Source organism: Phaenicophaeus curvirostris, chromosome 1, assembly GCF_032191515.1.
Source record: "Phaenicophaeus curvirostris isolate KB17595 chromosome 1, BPBGC_Pcur_1.0, whole genome shotgun sequence".
Lineage (NCBI taxonomy): Eukaryota > Metazoa > Chordata > Aves > Cuculiformes > Cuculidae > Phaenicophaeus > Phaenicophaeus curvirostris.
Window position 1 is genome coordinate 103984876 of NC_091392.1, and position 19746 is coordinate 104004621.

At 35.5% G+C, this 19746-nt stretch overlaps 1 protein-coding gene across 16 annotated transcripts in view; it reads right to left on the reverse strand.

The window, feature by feature from the left end:
* ROBO2 (roundabout guidance receptor 2) overlaps nt 1-19746 on the reverse strand; it is a 905955-nt gene that overhangs the window by 79644 nt on the left and 806565 nt on the right. For all 16 annotated transcript variants that reach the window (XM_069870289.1, XM_069870339.1, XM_069870284.1 and 13 more), the window contains 6 exons: nt 18766-18937; nt 12268-12473; nt 8193-8274; nt 7643-7808; nt 5815-5981; nt 672-793 (listed from right to left, as the gene is read on the reverse strand). In XM_069870289.1, coding sequence (XP_069726390.1) covers nt 672-793; nt 5815-5981; nt 7643-7808; nt 8193-8274; nt 12268-12473; nt 18766-18937 — 915 coding nt within the window. The remainder of the gene's footprint in view (nt 1-671; nt 794-5814; nt 5982-7642; nt 7809-8192; nt 8275-12267; nt 12474-18765; nt 18938-19746) is intronic.

Sequence of the window (19746 nt, forward strand, 5' to 3'; positions counted from 1 at the left end):
CTCAGGAAGGGAAACATAGCATTTTGAAAGCCAAACACTATATCAGACTTCTACCCAGTAGTTTGATCCCTCAAATAGAAATGTTGTTAAGTAATGCCAAAAAAGATTCTGGTCTTCTATAATGAAAGGATATCTACTGATTGTGGGTAAGGCTTGTGCTAGAAAACTAGATGCTACATGGTGGGTCAGGCATCAGCACCACGTTCTTCTGGCTTCACTGCAAGTGCCCTATAGGAAAGCTATTTTTGCATTTTAGGGTCACCAAATAATAGGGTGTTGTCAGAGGTCCCTATGCCTTGAAGTGGAAAGTGGTTTTTCACACAGCAGTTCCATGTTGATATCTAACTTTGATTATTTTTTGGCAGGCATAGTAATGAGTCCACAGATCAATTATCCTTTAGATGGTGGTGTTAAGCATTTCATGTTTATAATATCTTTTTTAGTCAAACAGCTAGCTCACTTTGAGCTGAATGCTGAAGGCTTTGAACCTGCCAGACTTTAAAGGGAAATAAGACGACCATTTCATCACCACATATATGTGACAGTATAATGTTAGTTTATCAGAGCACTCACACTGGAGTCAAGACTAGAGCTTTTCAGGGTAGTAAAAAACTGCAGGGATAAACACACAAAATAAAGTCACATTAAGGTAATAATAGCAGAAGTCTTACCGTCCAGGTGACTTGAACTGTGGTGGGTGTCAGTACAACAGGATTATGTAGTCGTACAATGACATCTCCCAGTTCTTTCTGGACTTGCCTGTGATCCACACCTTGAGCCGGTGGGCTGATATCTGCCAGGTCAAGAAAACACATGAAAGCATAATTTTAATGAGAATAGCTATGTGTGGCATCAATAAAAATTACTGTATAGGTTAACAATCTGATTTAAACACCCTTTATAGTACTAATGTTTAAATATAAACTCCAAAGCACCTTAAGTAATGGAAACCAAGCATTCATCTTCAGCTGTTTAGGAAATGATAAAATATAAAGATGTTTAAATGAGTATTCAGATTCAATGACATTTTCTCAGATCTCGTAAGTGATGAGCAAGATGCAGTATTCACTAATTCCAAGATAATAATGATGTTATTCAGATATCTGGAACCAAATTGGTTATTATAACTGAAGAAAATGAACAGTTTGGGTTTTTTTTTCTTAGGGCATACATGACATTAAGTCATTACATGTTTCCAAACTTTTACTAAGCTTCCCCTCTGCACATACCATGTACATAAGAAACAAACACTACAAATAACATCCTTTCTGCAAAGCATACTTTCCCTCTATAGATATTGATAATGAAATCTAGTGCAAATATGAAAAAAAAATTATTAAACCAAGCTGACTCTGATCTAATAAAAGGTTAAAAAAAAACTCTACCACAAAATTTTCTCTTCAAGATTAAGTCAAAGATTCCTTCTAAGTGTGGGGGAAATTATTTCTTTTAGTCAAAATCTGAAGGAATTTGATTGCTTAATATATATCTAGGGAAAACTGTGACTCTAGCACTACGTATGGACCTAGCATCTAGTCCTTAGGGACATTTGGTCTATGCCATTGTGTTATATAGAATGAAGTTGCACTCTTTACTAAATAGGAACTGCAAAGACGAAATATGTATCAGAAAATGGAAAAAGAAATGTGCAATTTGTCTTTTTATAGATAGTTCTTGGAAGACATAATTTTCTGTTACATTCCACCAAAAGGAGGATGTTGGGCTGGTTGTCACCTAGTTAATGTGTGACCATAATATGTCCCTTCCCCCCAACTTAAACAGAAATTAAGGTACTTTCTAAGAGCCAGCAAAGTCTGTATCCCTTCAATGGGTCTTTCAAGGATCTTATAACACTGTTCTTCGTCAACACTTGCACGTGCCCTCACTGTTTCAGTTATGTATGTGGATTATATAATGCCTGTTAGAAACACACATACTCATTATTTCTGCTGGAATTTGCTTGTAATTTTTCCAGAGGAGGGGATTAGGAACACAAGCACAGAATATATTCAAAAAGGACCAATACATTATGGTCATGCCTGTCTAGGCATCTGTGAATTCTACTTGGTTTATCCATTGGAGTCACTAGCCAAAGACACGTGCCCTCTTTTTGGATCAACATTGTGTCCTCGTGAAGAGAATACATACATAAAAGGGTTTTGCCCCCTATGATGCTCTTAGATATGGGAGTATGCAGCATGTGATTTCTTCTTATCTTCTAAATATTATTAAGAATAAATAATAGTACTCTTAAAAATTAATGACTTAAATATAACAACTGAGTTTAAATCGTATGCCTCCAGGTTTTGAACGAAATTAGGTTTCCACCATCAATATTTCAGCTGCATAATTCTGGATTGTTATGGGTTCTGAGCTACCAATAAACAATAATGCCACAGGCTTCTACTGATATTCAAATGAAAATGGCTTCATGGATCTTCAAAAGGAATTTAATCCAAATAAGGATGTCTGTGAAGGTGCTTGTATAGCAAATTATGCCAATCAAAATGACTAAGAAACAGAGAGATATAATAGAATAAATCTGTAAGACAACAACTCAGACTCGTTTACAGGATGACAATTTATGCTATTATCCACAAGCTATGATCCTTGGTACAAATACCTACAGTTCCCCATGGCTTTATTTCAGTTATCCTGTGGTATGTAACCAACAAAATATCTAGATTCTCTTGGGAGAAAAGACCTTTCTACATAGTATGTTTGTATGAACTGCATTTCATCATTTCAATGGGACATATGTCCAAAAATCAGGCAATAACATGGGCTGATAACAGTAAGAAATTAACATCAAGGTGTACATGTGGAATTCGGTTTTCTGGTATGTACACTTGGAAACGTATGCATATAGGATGCTCACAGTGTAATGTCTTTTAATGTCACTTTCACATTACTAGGAAACTACCAATGGAAAAGCAGTTGGTATATCTGTAAGGATATCATCAAATACTGCGATAATAAAATAATGACTCAACCAAAACTGGCTTAAAAAAACTATATTCTGCTGTCAATTAAGAGGTCTCTAAAATTAAATTGGTTGTATGTTTTCTCTAACCTCTCTTTTAATAGCTTCCAGTGAACTTACTATTAGTTGCCTAGTAATTTAAATTCCGGGGATAGAATTATATATATGGTTTCTTTAAAGTGATTTTTAATATATGGTTTGATCTGTTAATAATCCAAACAAGAAATCAGCTCCTTTCTTAGAGTAATTACTGATTTTTCTGTCCTTATTTGATGTTAGTCACATATAATAAACCCTCTGAAAGTGCCTGCTTGTTGTCCACTGGTGAAAATAAGCATAAAACCCTATTATTTGTATTTGCTGTACTTAAAACCAGGAGACATAATGCTCAGCTATTAAAGCTACAATAGACACCTGTTGCAAATTAATATTGTATAGCACTGTTACAGATGCTTTTTTCTTCCTCCATGGCCACTGTGAATAGGCTTTCTACTGCGTGTCAGCTTCTTCTGTGAGCCTGAATTGAATTCTGGCATAATTAGAAATCACATCAAAACATTATGTTAATTTTCAATTGATTTTATGATTTAATTCTATTAAACTGCAGGCTTGCAAAGAAGCTATAAATCCTCTACGTGTCTCAGAGTGCTTGACTGCTAAACAGCTTCTGGAAATGGAAGCTGCAACAAATGCTGCAGCTAATTAAAAGACATGTTTTTACTGAAATCAAATTGCTTGTCAGTATGTCAGATAAAAAGTCTATACTTGACACTTAAATGCCAGACAAAGTTATTTTTTAACTACGTGATAAGTTACACAGACTAAAAGGCTGGTGCAATGAAAAGTACGAGTCAACCTATAATAATGGGAGAGTAAGAAAGAGAAAGAAAAGTTGTGATGCTCCATGGACAGTCAAACAATGAAACCCTGACCTACTCAGTTCTTCAGCTTTTCAAAAAGCAGCTGTTTCCTCTTTTACAACAAAGATTTTATTTTGAGGGGTTAATTTTTAAGGACAGATTTATTTAGAAATTGACAGGGATGAGAAAGGCTGGATGTGATGGCTATGGAATAAAGAAATACCACCCTACTCTTGTTTCTCTGTTTCCATCTAGGACCAGCAAAGAACCTCATGAGGTTCAAAAGGCCAAGGGCAAGGTCCTACATCTGAGTCGGGGCAATCCTGTTTTTCAGTACACGATGGCGGATGATGTGATTGAGAGCAGCCCTGCAGAGAAGGACTTGGGGGTGCTGGTTGATGAGAAGCTCAACATGAGCCGGCAGTGTGTGCTCGCAGCCCAGAAGGCCAACCATATCCTGGGCTACATCAAAAGAAGCGTGGCCAGCAGGTCAAGGGAAGTGATTCTGCCCCTCTATTCCTCCCTTGTGAGACCTCATCGGGAGTACTGTGTCCAGTTCTGGAATCCTCAACATAAGAAGCATATGAAACTGTTGGAACGAGTCCAGAGGAGGGCTACAAAGATGATCCAAGGACTGGAGTACCTCCCATACGAGGACAGGCTGAGAGAGTTGGGTTTGTTCAGCCTGCAGAAGAGAAGGCTCCAAGGAGATCTTCTAGGAACCTTCCAGTACCTGAAGGGGGTGTTCAAGAAAGCTGGAGAGGGACTATTCATGAAGGCTTGTGGTGATAGGATGAGGGGGAACAGATATGAACTGGAGAGGGGCATTTAGGCTTGATATAAGGAAGAATTTCTTCACCATCATAGTGGTGAGGCACTGGCACAGGTTGCCCAGGGAAGCTGTGGCTGCACCATCCCTGGAGGTGTTCAAGGACCGGTTGGATGGAGCCTTGGGCAGCCTGATCTAGTGGGATGTCCCTGCCCATGGCATGGGGGTTGGAACTAGATGATCTTTGAGGTTCCTTCCAACCCAAACTATTCTATGATTCTATGACTCCATCCAAACCATTTACACATGCTGGAGGCTGACACAGTTACTAATTCCTCCATTCCAGCCTGCTTAACACAGGACTACACTCTTGAATGAAGTATTCAAGCAATATGTTGTCAAAGCCAAAAAAATCCTTACTGTGAAGAGAAATTTGTTTGTGACATTTATACACAGTTAGAGCTTGATGTAACATGAACAGAATTCAAGAATCAATTGGATAGCAATGGAGGATCACAAGTACCAAGTATATCATCACCCTTTAAATGATGAATTTCACTTCTGCCTTCCTCTTGATTATAATTTGGAGTAATGTAAAGAATTCAGAAATCTAGGTAAATAAATAGAAGACCCATACTTTTCTTAGAATGACTTCAAAATATTCTTAGCATGCAAATGCCTTAATTTACATGAATTCTCTGCCTAAAGGTTGAACTGGATTAATCAATACACCACAGCTATTTTGTGCAATTCTTTTGTAAAGAAACTAAAGCTAAACACAATGTCTGTCTGTCATAAGCACTTGTTATTATAGTATATCCCTATTATAAACATGGAGAAATAAGGACACGGAGAGAAAAGATACTAAGGAAAGCATGGTATTAAGAACACTTTTCAGAAAAGCCTGAGTAGCTCACATTACTTTCAATAGAATCCAGGCATCAAGTAGCACACTAGGTCGAAGTAAAATGTAAACCAATAGGTCTACAATGTATTTATTATACATTGGATTAGAGAGCTTATCTATCTCTCCTAATTTCCACGCTGATACAGCAAACATTGGACCATGTTTTGTCTTTGCTGGTTAAGCTCGATTCATGATTCCTTCCTAAAGCCAAATGGCCAGACTGCCCTATTAGTCAATTTTCTTTTCCTTCTTTCTATTTTAGCTTAATCACATAAGCCTTAACAATTAATATTACCTTGTGTTCGGACAGGATCGGACATCGGGCTGGGATCACTAAGACCTTGTGAATTGATAGCTCTCACCATAAACAGGTAGATTGTATTGGGGCGCAGTCCTCTCACAGTGTAGAGAGTGGTCTTCACGTGGTTAGCTACCGTTTGCCAACTATTGCTTACAGATTGACTGCAAAGAGAAGAGGATTGAAGATTATAGACTAATGAAAGACAAAAGTAGAGAAGTGAAAGGAACTGCTTTTGTAACCCTGTATCAAGTCGAATTCAAGAAAAAGTAGTAAAAGCAGGGCAAGAATAAAAATGCTTCAGTTAACTCATCAAAATAGGATTAAAAAAAAAACCTCACAGTTGTCAAAAGTATTTCTCCATTCAACAGAAGCAAAAGCTTTTGCTATCTCTCTAAAATAAATATCTGCAAAAGGAAATTGTGCAAAGCTGTAAAGTAAATTTGAATGATAAATAGGCCATTCTTCAACATAAAACTTAGAAAAGAAAATTCTGTTAAAAGAATAATTTTCTATACTACTAAGTAAATTATATTCATAAATTGTCATTGGAAGAAAAGCATTCTCCTTGAACTAAATTTATACTCAAAGTTACAAAAAGCCTTCTGAAAATACACTTGTAAGTGAAGGAAAGCATACGAATATTTTTTCTGTCACTACATTTTCCAGGGGAAATATAATTAATTAGATTATAATACGCGGTATGAAGAGATTTCAGGTGTGATTGTTAGAAGAGCTTTAATGAAAATGCTTGGCTTTTGTTAAAGTTATTCATAAGATGCCAATAAATCTTATCTGGTTGAAATATCACAAAGGTTTAAAGTGAAAATTTTATTTTATTGTTTTTCTGTTGTATAGCATTGACAAAAAAAATCTTTAAATATATTAAAAGGAAAAAGAAAATTGAAAGCTACAGATTTCATGTTGTTCCAATTGTTTAATTCATGTAATGCATAACAGGTAAGTTCCAAAACAAAATAAACTAGATGCACATACAGTAATATTCTTTGCACATTATCATAGAAACATGAAGTACTATCACTATAACTTCTTCATGCACAAGATTTTGCTGAATTCTTGTATGAATTTTGATTAAAAAGTGGACTAATTTATGCATAATTTATTGAAGATCTTGATTAAGGAAATCATTTAAGAATGTGCACGTTTTTAAGCTGAAGCATATATTACTGATAAATGTGAGAGACATGACTCATGCTTAAACGCATGTGTTGAATTGAAGCCCAGAAGTTCTTCTGTGCCACATATATTCAGCCTCAGGATGAAATACTGAAGTATCACACTAACCTTTTCAGTTAGAAGTTTTAATCTATCTAAAACAGTAAAAACCAGATATTTAAAGTGCTTTGACTCTTTATTAGGTGGTGTTTTAACAAGAACAGGAAATAAAGTATGCAGAGAGGCTTCAGGATTATCCATTTGTTTTCAGATTATTTGCACTATGATAGTCAAGATAATGCTGGATCAAATGATTTGACCTGCACCATTCCCACAGGAGACTCACTGGTCATCAGTTCTACGGGAAAAGTAACAGATAATGACTGCATTGTCCTGTTATATTCCTGTTGACCTGAAGAAATAGTTAGATGTTCCTTTAATTATTCAATTAGAAAAAAGTTATAAATTTAAAAAAATATCCATTTGAAAAATAAGAATCAATGCCTTCGATAGAAGTTGAGTTTTTTAATGACCTTCTAATGATACGTATGTTGTGCAAAAGAACACCAAACTAATAGGAGAACAGCGGGTACAAGGGTTTAAGCAAAATTAGGAAGGAAGGAGATTAAAAGTGGAATAATTTGCTTACCTAAAAGCCTCAATGATATATGCGCTAGCTGGTAGGCTTCCAGGGGTCCCTGGCTGCCAGGACAGGGTGACACTGTTCTTAGTAACATCAGTGACTTGAGGTTTGGATGGTGGCCCAGGGAGATCATTTATATCATAATTTTTACTGACTGTTGCTCCACCAGATTCTGGGAGAGGCAAATACAAAACAATTATTTCTTGAAAAACATACCAAACATCTGCAAAAGCAGCATAACCAATGTGCTCAATCTGTAAAGAAGTAAGTAAACAATTGCACTATCATGTATATGTTTGGGGATGAAAAGCTATCATTCTTTAGGTACGTGCTAAAAGAAAAACTGCAAAATTCAAAAGTGTTAAATATAAATAAAGATTAAAAAAAGATAATAGCAATGAAATTCAAAGCATGTGAAAGAGCCCAGCCTCCCCACCTAAAATTTCTCCATCTCAGTCCCAGAATTTCTAGAGGAGATTACTTCACTCAGACTGCTCTAATATAGCCTATACTTCTATTTTGTGCTAATTAAAACCAGCCCCTGAACTTTGCTTACCTGTCACCTCCAGCACAGCACTCCAAGATGTCTCCCCACTGGAACTTGTAGCAACACAAGTGTAAGTCCCAGTATCGGACAGCTAAACATAAAAACCAGTTAAGGGCAGTTTTAACAACCTTTTTGAATCAGATGACTGAGTTTAATCTAATTTTCTTTTTCTAAATGTTTCTTGGCAAGAAGGGCATAGTCTATGTTTTATACCAGCCTAGAGGGCACCATGTATTTCCAAATAATCATTTAATGGTGACTTACTTTTAGAGAACTGTAATAAGATCTCTTACTTCTAATACTTTTCTAGTTCTAATTCTGAAACTGTTAATGGTACAAGTAAGCATGTAAGTGCAGCATATTGAATGTTTTAGTGTGAATCTTTGTATTGGTTACAACAAATAGGTGAAATCAGGTAACAATATAACAACTAATTTCTTAGATGATAAAATCTCACCATTCATTATACTATGATGATGCAGCGATACAGTTTCCAGTGCCATGAGGCTGTTAATACCGTCTTGCACTCTTATGACAGATGAAGCAATTTCTGTATAGTCCACCAAACATACAAATATTATTCCTGAGACATAACTGGTTCTCTCTACACAGGTAGTCTTTCAAGCAATGGCAAAATTCAATCAGATCCTACACCATACTTACTTTTTTTCCATTTCACATACGTTTTTATTTCAGGCATGCAAGGCATTTTGGTAGCAAAAAAGAAAAAAAAAGCATTTCTATTGTGACTTCCTTGTCAGTTCATATATTTCAAATTTATTTGGGGAAACTGTTTCAATTATATTGTCAATACTAATCTCATTGCTGTATGAATTGCTCTACTGGAAAATTTGCCAAACGTTTTGCTGTTCTCTACTTACATTTAAAGTAAAGATTTGTGAGACAGTAATTAGAAAAGACTATAAAGACAGATGGAAAATGGTGACTTTACAGAGTGCAAAATATACAGAGGTCTGAGACCTCTTCCCACTACGTATAAAGCACGGTACTGCAGAGATAAAAGCAGAAGAGGGAGAGTGCTGACTCCAGTGATAAAGGAGTAGAATTATACCCACCGTCAAATGACCTGATGGCAATAGGATTTCATCCAAGAAGCTTCATGGAACTTCAAGGATTGTAAAGGGCTTCTGCTAAACTCAGAGTGGCACTAAGGCAAGTGTGCTTATACCTCACTCTTTAAGAATGTCAAGGCAAGTAAGTAAGGTGCTCTTTATATTATTTGTTGGTATATAATTTAATTGATTCTTTTTACCATATTTGAATTTTATTTGTATTTTCTTCAGATACACTGGGACTGCAGTGTACCATCCTTAGGGGCAGGAAGTTCAGTTGTCTGAATGAGCATAACTTGCATTTTAGGAGATGTTTATTCCATGAAATACGAGCAATAATTAACTTCCGCTGACAATGGCTCAGAGTCTCAAAGTATAGAGGTACTACTAATGAAATGAGAAAGGCTCTTGAAAGGAGATAGGTTTTCCAGAGGAGAGCACTGTAAAGAAATCTGAAGTAGTGTTGTATTTTGCTTCTTCTGAGCTTTTATTAAATATATGATTCTTCATTATGATTTAACTATAATAGAGAATATTTCTCAAGGCTATGGTTCTCAACTTCATTGGTGTATTACCATAACAGATGGTGTACAGCTTACTCAGTAAAGTATGTGGCATAAAAACTTGCAGAAGGCAAACTCAGTATACAAAGCTAGATATATACTGCCTCTTGCAAGTTATGGTGAATTATGTAACTTACAGACTGTGTATGGATTAGATACAGACATAGTGTATCATAGTGTATTCAGTTATTTATACTTTTTTGTGCTACAGAAAAAAAACAATGGCAAACATTGCTATTTAGTAAAATAAACAGTTTTCTTCTTTAAGTTACTGCAGGTGTTTAAACCTGGTGTGGTACACTTCTATAGACCAGAAGGGAGTTTGTCAGTTTTGATGTGTCTGAAAGGGTAGCAAGTGAGTGAACTATGTGAGTTTTTAGTTGTCTTCCTCAGAGCAACTATGAAGACTGGCTCATCAGAAAAACCTATAGGTTCATGTTTATGACTGTGGTCCATGGCTCACTGTGACTGCGGCAGAGTTCTGAATAATTTGATTTACATACAGAAAGAGTTATATAGCAGAAGAGGATAGTCTCAAAGGTTTAAATAGCAGTGGCTCATCTTTACCCATATCTTGAAATCCTTTTATGACTGCAGTAGTGATGATTATTTGTTAGGGGAAGAGAAGGCTGAGGACATGTGGGTGATAAATATTAATTTGTTTTGAACTTGGGTGTGTAAGTGAACTTGGACATTTTTTTTTGCCCATTTTTTTCTTAGGAAGTGTTGCTAGTGATCGCTCAGATAGACCTGAGAGAAAAATTAAACATTCTGTTAAACATTTCACATTTAAATCTGTATTTAATTCATAAAAACTGCAAGGGGCAGGAGAAATCTGGTTTTTGTGGTTGTGTGTGGGTTTTGTTCTTAAGTATGAGTCAAACAGTGCACAGTACTGCAATCAAGGGGCTTATAAATGTCTTTCTGAGCCTTTAAGGAAAATTAGTTACTAGTGAATGAGCCACTTAAGGATCAATGAAAGCTTCATGTCTTTCAAAATCATGCTCACTACTAATACTGTTTCCTTCTCCCCTTGCAAGCAATTTTTTTTTCCTTTTGTTTACAGACCTTGTGCCTCTAACAGCAAGATTAACGCGCTGGCACGATTCAGAACCAATTTCATTGTTTGCATAGCTGCATGCAGACAGGTATCCCAGGAGCTTCTGCATCGTGGACACTCTAAAGAAGCCCATCATCAATGCCTGAAAGTTTATTTGAAATCACCAAGCTTCCACCTTTAATTGCTGCTTTCTAACACTACTGGAGTACCTTGAGTATTCAAGTGCACTCTTTAATGCAGCTCTACAGGAAAAATGCATTAACCTTCATGGCCTAAACCTGCCTTCAGCCCAGGGAGGAAGGATAAAGTGTTTACTCAAGGAAAGCTAGCATAAATTTTTTAATAAATTCCATTTTGTTCCAAGGAAGTTAGCAATTCACCTCCGATCACTGATGAGATGGCATGAGAAAACAAAACTGCTCTTTGTCTTGTCCTTGGTACCTCTGTTTATTGACATATTTTTTGGATGGCAAAGCTAAGTGCAGAAATTACTGCTGCTGAAATTAAATGGTTTCTGAAATTGTCTTTATGTTCTTGGCAAATAATTAGATTTACCTTACTATTTTTCCATATACATGTCACATAAACACAAATATGCATTTTTAATCTTTGAATGGGGAAAATGAAGAGCCTATGCAAAGGTTAGTGATGCAATGTTTATCAACAAAATCTTACATTTTGCTGTTTGGAATATTGTAAGATTTCTTTGCACATTTAAAGATATCGTGTTATCTCATGTTAAAAGATAAATATTAGTACGAGCATTTCATTTTGAATAGTTATCACTCTGCATATGACTTTTTGTATGTTACAGTATTTGTTGTTTTGTCCCATCCACAGCCTTATGGAACATCTCCAGCAAGAGTAACACTGGAATAAATCAGCCAACTCAAGACTGTCAAGACTTATTGGTGGAGAAAGTGCACAGCTAAACTCTGATGAACTCCACTTGTTAACTTGTAAAATTATGATCAGGTGTTGAAAACAAACTGCTCTAAGTTTTAACAGAGACAAAAGGCCAATGATTTTATGGTAAGAATGACTGGAAAGATAAGGAGGGCCTATTTTTTGACATGACTATCCATCCCCAACTTGTGTTTTTTATCACAATCTACAGGAGATTTCAAATACCAATTTTGTAGTTAGGGAATTCTAATAGAAATACCTGATGCTTGGTTTTTTTTCCACCACCCTCTGCACCCTTTCGCTATGCAACATCAAAGAATGAAAGAGGATGTGGACTTGGTGAGAATTTCATAGTAAAAGACACAATTAAGTTAATTTAGAAGACACTAGACAGCATGACAGCACAGCTGACTGAGGCAAACAGCAACAGCTCATAGCTAGCCATGTCCTTTTGTATCAGTTGTTTTGCTGTTGCTACTCACCCGCAGATTTTTAATCTGAAGGGTCCCCTGATCCTGTATGGATGTTCGAGGGTCTCTGCTCAGGAAGGTGAATCCTTCTTTTAACCAGTTGATGACAGGAAGTGGGTCGCCAGTTGCCTTGCACTTCAGCAAAGCTGTCCCATCCACTGCTAGTGTCTGATTGACCGGCCCTTGAAGGATGATGGGTGGAGGTCTATCTGTCAGGACTGAACAGTGACACATGCATTGGCATTCACACCTCTAATGACCCACTGCTGCAGTTAGTCCTTTCTTGACAAAGTATCAGTTTTTACAGACTTGTTCAAGTTAGCCTCTAAAATGCTAAAAACAGTTTTGGAAAACCCACAGATAGATACATGTTAACAATTAACTGGTATATTTGAAAAGAGATTAAACTTCTGTTAGCAAAGATCATCACGTTCATTTGATTAAGACAGGATGAAAATCAAGAACTTGATTCAGAAAAAAATTAAGTACATCTCTTATTCCTTCAAACTTAGGAAAGCACTTAAAACATGTTTCATGTCACATGAAAATATACTTAATTAGTTAGCTAATTTAGGAACTAAAAAAGAAAATCTGTTAAAGTTCAAAGTGAAACAACATAGCCACTCTAGCATGGGTAACAACCACATCTCCCATCCATGCTCAAATAGCAAGTTTTCATAAGCAAATATATCTAACAAGAATACAAAACTTTTGCTTAATCTAAGTGATCTAAATGTATGTACCACTTTTTCCAGTGTAGACAAGTTCAAATTCAATCAAGCCATTTAACAGTTTACTTGTCAAGTAATTTCACCAGTTTTCAAAGCCATAAATGCTCTTATTTTTTCCCCTCTAATAATTTACATTTTCATGCTTGAAATACTGCTTTAAGGACTCTGTAACCTGTAACTGAGGGCATGATTGTGTAGAAACCTCTTCCCATGACCAGCGGGCTATATTGAAGATAAGGCAAAATGCTCATGTTCTCTTTTCTTGAAAGTTTTTCATAACTAATTCTACCGTTGAACTTGTTCTTTGAGTCATCAGTTAAGCAGCAAACTATAACTCCTTGTTTATAAACACTGTGTTTATAAAAAATGAGTGTGAAATAATTGAATATAAACAAGGCTATAACTCCTGCATAAAATCTGTATAATAGAATAGAGAATTCAGTTTTATATATTTACCTGCCACGCTGCTGCTCTTTTAAATTTTTCAACAACTGAACAATTATACAAATGGTATTAAATATTGTAACAGGCAGGATTAGCTCCTAAACTAGTGTACATTAGCATGCCTCCAATGACATCAATTGAGTTTGAATCATTTATTCTAGCTGAGAATCTGGTTCATTACAGTCCGTATACAACACCTGAGACTAACAATGAAGTGAAAATAAATTATTGTGAAGCAATATGGTTTCTGTTGTATTTAAGCTGTTTGAGATGCAAACCTATGGAACCTTCAACAGATCCAAACTGCTTTCATTACACTATTGAATAAATAAAAAATATTAGGGAAATGTTAGTGGTACATTTTATACCTAAAATGATTGTTTCTGAAATTGTAACATTGCGAAAATTATAAATAAATTCTTTTGTTAACAAGATGTGTAAAATCATTAGTATTAGTAGCACCTTGGAGTGTGAATCCACCACATTTATTGCAAACAAAACAGAAAATAGGAAGCCAACACAGATTATTTATTAACACTAGAACATGAAAGCTATTTTGGAAATTCTGAAATATCTCCCACTGAAAGCAGAGATAGGACAGGAATGAATATTAAAAGAAAAGAGAAAACGCAATGTGTTTTCACCTTTGTATCAAGTTTTTGATCTCATTAAGGCTCCTTATGACTACGCAGTTCAGCCATTTAGTGAAATAAAAATTGATCTCAGCTCATATGTACTATCAGCACACTTGCAGCACAATTATATTCAAATGAAAACTTAGCTGTGGAAATTTTCAGGGTTAAAAGAATTACTTATGTTGCTAACAATTCCATTGCAGTTATTTGCTGCATCTAATTACCTCTTATATGTGTAGCAATGTAGGTATTTTCAAAACCTACTGAATTACAGATATTGTTCTTTGGCTTGTAATTAGTTTTTTTACAGCCCAAATGAGGAGCTCATAATCCTTTAAATAGCTCTGATCAATAGTGTAATTGAAAGTCTCCTAGCCAGAAGGAATCTTCATTTTCAAGGGTGTAATGGGTGAAAGACCACTACAGGTTTCCATGACACTAAGGCTAAAGGTTAAATGAACACTTAGGGTTTCCACTGATCTGTGAACGACTGTATTGTCTTCAAACCTATGACTTGTAAATCTTCTCTAAAATGAGTATATGTGCTAGTATTCCCACTATATAGGTATAGTTCCTGTCCTATCTCTGCTTTCAGTGGGTGATATTTCAGAATTTCCAAAATAGCTTTCATGTTCTAGTGTTAATAAATAATCTGTGTTGGCTTCCTATTTTCTGTTTTGTTTGCAATAAATGTGGTGGAAATTCAAAATTTCAGAAATTTAAAAAGATAAATCATAAACATTCTGAAGAACAGAGAGATAATGAAAAATATCCGCAAAAAGGTTGAGGGTTTTCTTACTTTCTTTTACAATATTTTATTTTTTTATTTAAATTTTATGTTGTTTTTTTCCTAGCAAGAAACTTCTATCTCCATTCTACAGAAATATTTTTTGTGGCGGAAATATATCTACATAGTAAAAAAGGTACTGATTTTAAAACTAATTTAATTTGTAAAAATTGTTTCGAAACTATTTGTTGGAAACCATATATTCACATACTCTGGTAAATGAAAAATTATCAGATTATTTTGTGATAAAATTCAGCTTAAATTTTGAGCAGGGTGTGAGAAAAGTAGAAATTATATTTCATTGTTCATTATATAATGAACAATTTATTCACTCAAATGCAATTTGGATCAACTGAAACCATGTTTAAATTGGGGTGGAACTTGGTAAAATTACAACAGAAAATCAAAGAGAATGACAAAATGAAGTCTTTACTTTGGTGCGTCTAAAGTCAATATTTCAACATTTTCCTGGTGAATTAATGGGGAAAATCAGATATAAGTCACAAAAGTCACAGAAGGTAAATATAACAGGGCAGGGTGCTCTCCTGAGAAGAGGAAAAGCAGAAACCAATCTTTTCTCAGTGTTTTTTTGCAGAAGAGCTTCACAGGAGGTTATGACGTTGTTCTGAATCTCTCTTGTTTGAAACTGTCACACTTGCTATAAAACATGTAGTACATATTTGATCAAGGCCAGATTTACAGATGTGTAAACTGTGAGTGATATTAAGTTCTTCCAGGGCATTTTGAGAAAGACATATCCCAGAATATTCAATAGATCTATAGTAAAAAAAAATGCAGAGGAGTTTGGGAAAAATGCCTTAAGTGTCTATTCCATATCAGCAGAAAGGGAGCTGTTGAGGTATGCTGCCAACTCCTTCTTTCTTTTTTTTTTTTTTTTTTGACATCAGTTCTGAATTCTCCTCATAGGTTTGGACTTTTGCTTTCACTCAAAAGTTCAGAAGTGTGATTGTTTTAATAAATTGAATATCCTAAACAATTTCATTCTTATGTTTCCATCCACTGAAGGAGGTTATGCTTGCTCCTCCGTTCTAATTCTCATCCTAAACTGCAGCCGCTGGGTGAACTAGCATTAGTAGGCTGATTCTACAGCTGAGCATGCAGCAGCCAAAATTTTTATTAATTAATAAAAATAGTGACTACATTAGGAGAAGCTGAGATCTCCAAAATGTTCTGTGCATAATGGATAAGTTTAGGGAATAAATTAGTAATTGTATACTAGCCTTTTATCCTGAGCACAGACATAGTTAGATGGAAGTGTTTGGCTTATTTGCATGATCTGTCATTTTAGGACTGTGAGCTGCATATTTACTTCTAGAGTTTGAAAGAATTGCTAAGATTGTCTCAATTTTAAAAATTATTTTGCTTTTCCAGATGTGCGTTAGACAGTGGATTATATGATAGCCTTTCAAGAAAATACAAGATTTGAATTTCAAATACACCGAATGCTCTTAGCACAGTCCATAATCAGCAAAATTATCACTCAACTCAGCACATTTCATCACAGCTAGTAATCTCTTCTCATGTGAACACTTGAGTTAAAAATATTTCCAGTAAAGTCTTATAAGTGCAAAAATGTAACAACTGAAACACTGCTATATATGGTATAATTAAGCACTTGTTTTTCTGCACATGACATATGTTTTCATTCTGTATTGGAACTTCAATTGGATCTAAATTACTCTGGATCAAACAAAAATGTGTTCAAAATGAAAAAGATGGCTCACCACTATTATTAAATCATTAACCAAACAGAAAAATTCTGGGCTATGAAGTAAAACTGAAATCACCAGCCAAAAACTAGAACGCTAATGCTTAAGTATATAGCTAGCATGGCCAATGCTTATCTTTTATTATACTTTTTAATCCATTAAATTAGATTTCTCTACTGATAAATTCATTAGCTTCCACAACTCCTGCTCAGCATCAACCAAAACATATTATTTAGACATTTATGGTTAACTTCCTAACTGAAAGCAAATAAAAGATATCTGTGACCTAATGGTACATTTATTTATATAATCTCAATATCACAATATTGTTCTGGCACTTTATCCTGGCCTCACCTGCCCTTTGACTCAAGGATGAAATGTTATTTCTATAAAGCTACCTTGTATTGTTTCATAATGATCATGTTGACAGTGGGTTCTGGAAATGTTTGAAGAACGTAGGCCTTAAATTCCTTGATCGGCAGAGCCACCAGCTAATGCTTTCTCTAGCAATGTGGAATGCACACCACCTTTAATGAGAATTAATAGTAGTTGAGTTTCCATTTAACAGGGTCAGTTTTGTGAGATATCTGTTGACTTATTAAGTAAATGAACAAAAATTCCAGGGGCTTGTCTATTAAAAGGAAGAATTTCTCACCACCAATATCCTTGAACCTGATTTGATCCTCTCAGCCTCTGTTGCAGTAAATCTATACAGCATCACCAGGTGCAACCATTAACAGCTCAATGTCCTCTTAGCCAATATTTGTGTGTTCTATTTATTCCAATCACAGTCTTGGCACTGAATCAGGCAGTGCTATGGACAGATATTAAAAAATACTGCCTTTCCATTAATTTTAAATGACCTTTTAATCTACATTTAAATTTGAATTCAATGAAAATGCATCATTTTGTCATAGACCATGAAAGAAAGGACTTAAAGAGACTGTAGAGTGAAGGTTCAGCTTTAGTCTCCAGAAACTACTTTACAGAAAAGCAATGTGCTTGTAAAGATGCAAGGATAAGGCAGAAATTATCTCTCCCTGTCATAAAAACATAGACAGCTTTTGGGAAACAAAGAAAAGGCATCAAATTAAAGCTCAAACCTCTATAACATGAGCCTGAACCTCTCTACCTGTCACTTGTGATGAATATGCTCTTGTGAAAAGCCAGATTATTCAGAATTAGACATCTTTTCAAACTTTCATGGTGTGGGCAAGTCTCTAAGGGAAAGGTAAAAGTAGACCTCTGCATATAACAACAATTTTAATGGCAAAAAATTCATCAAAGTCTGTCAGGAGATATTTAACGAGTCAGTTAAGACAAGGAATAATGATACCAGGGAATGCCACAATCTCCTAGTGTAAGAGGAATTCTGTTATTTTCTTCGCTAACACTGAAAGATGCAAATTGGCTTCTATTCACTATGGGATGAAGAGGAATATCAACAGGATTCCTCACATATGAAAAGGATTCATGGTTGTCAATGGAACAAGGTAAACTTCAAGCAGGCAAGCAGGATAAATTTCAAACCCCAAATCTAGAAATAGAAACATCAAGACAGATTATATAATGTTTTTCCTTTCATGAAAACTCTTCTTTACCTACATATTTGCTGTTTTCACACCTGTCCATACTGAGTAATTCTTAGAATGCAGTTCTGAGGTAGGTGCCTTTTTCACAGAAGAACTAAAGGCCTACACATTCTCATTGTTCTAAACCAACTGTACTCCAGTAAGTTCAAGGCAACTGTGTTGATTTAATTGAGCTACAGACATATCCCCAAACTAGCTGATAATAATAACATAATACTGAAGGCTGATGGAACTGAACCTCAATTTTCTGCACCCTGATTCACTGCTTTAATCACAAACCTATTTATTCTTCATAAGGGTTTTTTTGCACTTCTTTATTAGCTCTAGTGAACCGAGAATCTTCGTCATCAACTCCATTCTAAGCTGGTTTGTCCCTTGTTTGCAAGGAATCTCCAGAAAGCAAGCAAAAGGGAAACTAGACTTCAATGTCTTTTTGATACCGTAGAGAATTGAGAGACTCTTTTTCATTGTATTTTCTGTAGAAACTTGTCTGTTTACTTGTGTGAATTATGTGATCTCATATGCCTTTATTTACACTGCTTTTAAAATACTTTTGACAGGAAAAAAACAATAGGAATTTCTATAGCTTACCATCAGTAACCTCCAGCTGAGCCTTTGCTAAAATGCTTCCAGCAACCGTCAGTGCTTGACAGATGTAGTAGCCTGCATCAGACCGCTGAATGTTGTTAATAGTGAGGTCTCCAGTTGGTGACACTGAGTATCTGCTGTTGGGCTGGAGAGGCTGATTTGGAAAGAGTAGATTCTGCAAAGACAATTAATCTCACATCAATTCAAAACATAAAAGCACCACTTTTCCCTCAGCTAGAGAGACAATGATTTTTCCTTAAAAGTACAATATATAAAACTAGAAGAAAAAGTAATGGTGGTTATGACTTTATGAACATATAGATCTAGCTTTCCCTGCCTCTGGCATCTTGCAGTTTAAATTAGAAACAGCCCTTGACAGCACACAGTGTTGTATTCTAGCCGGGGGTATAGGCGAGAAGAAATTTTCCAACAACAACACCTGAGTGGTTTGTATTAGTAACAATTTCTTCTTCATTCCGAATGTAATTGTAATGATACACTTAGTTGGCGATCAAACCAGGAGGACACAACACTACAGTAAGAATTAAAAAACTACCAGAAAGAACTGAGTCCTGGTGATGTGAGATAGCATATCGCTATTGTTTGGCTTTGACTACATTCTGGGCAAAGGAGATAGTAAGAGCAAGGCATGGAAGGAAAGCTGAGAGGAAGATACAGACAGGTCATAAAGTAGGAGAAGCTGGCAGAGAATGACAGCTTAGTGGAGAAGTAAAAGGAAATTAAAACTAAGATATATAAAAGGAGAAAAGCAGCATGGAGCCTTGAGGGTGAAGAAAAAGGGTATAAATATGATATGGAAATCTCAAAAAGAAAAAATAATTTAATGTGGGATAAGAAATCAGTTAGCACAAAACAGGGAGGTAATCTTTTGCCTTTGGGCTGGATTGGAGAAAAGAGAGATGCTAATAAGAGTAACTGGAACGGATGTAGTAGTCATTGCATATGATGAAGGACAGAATGAAT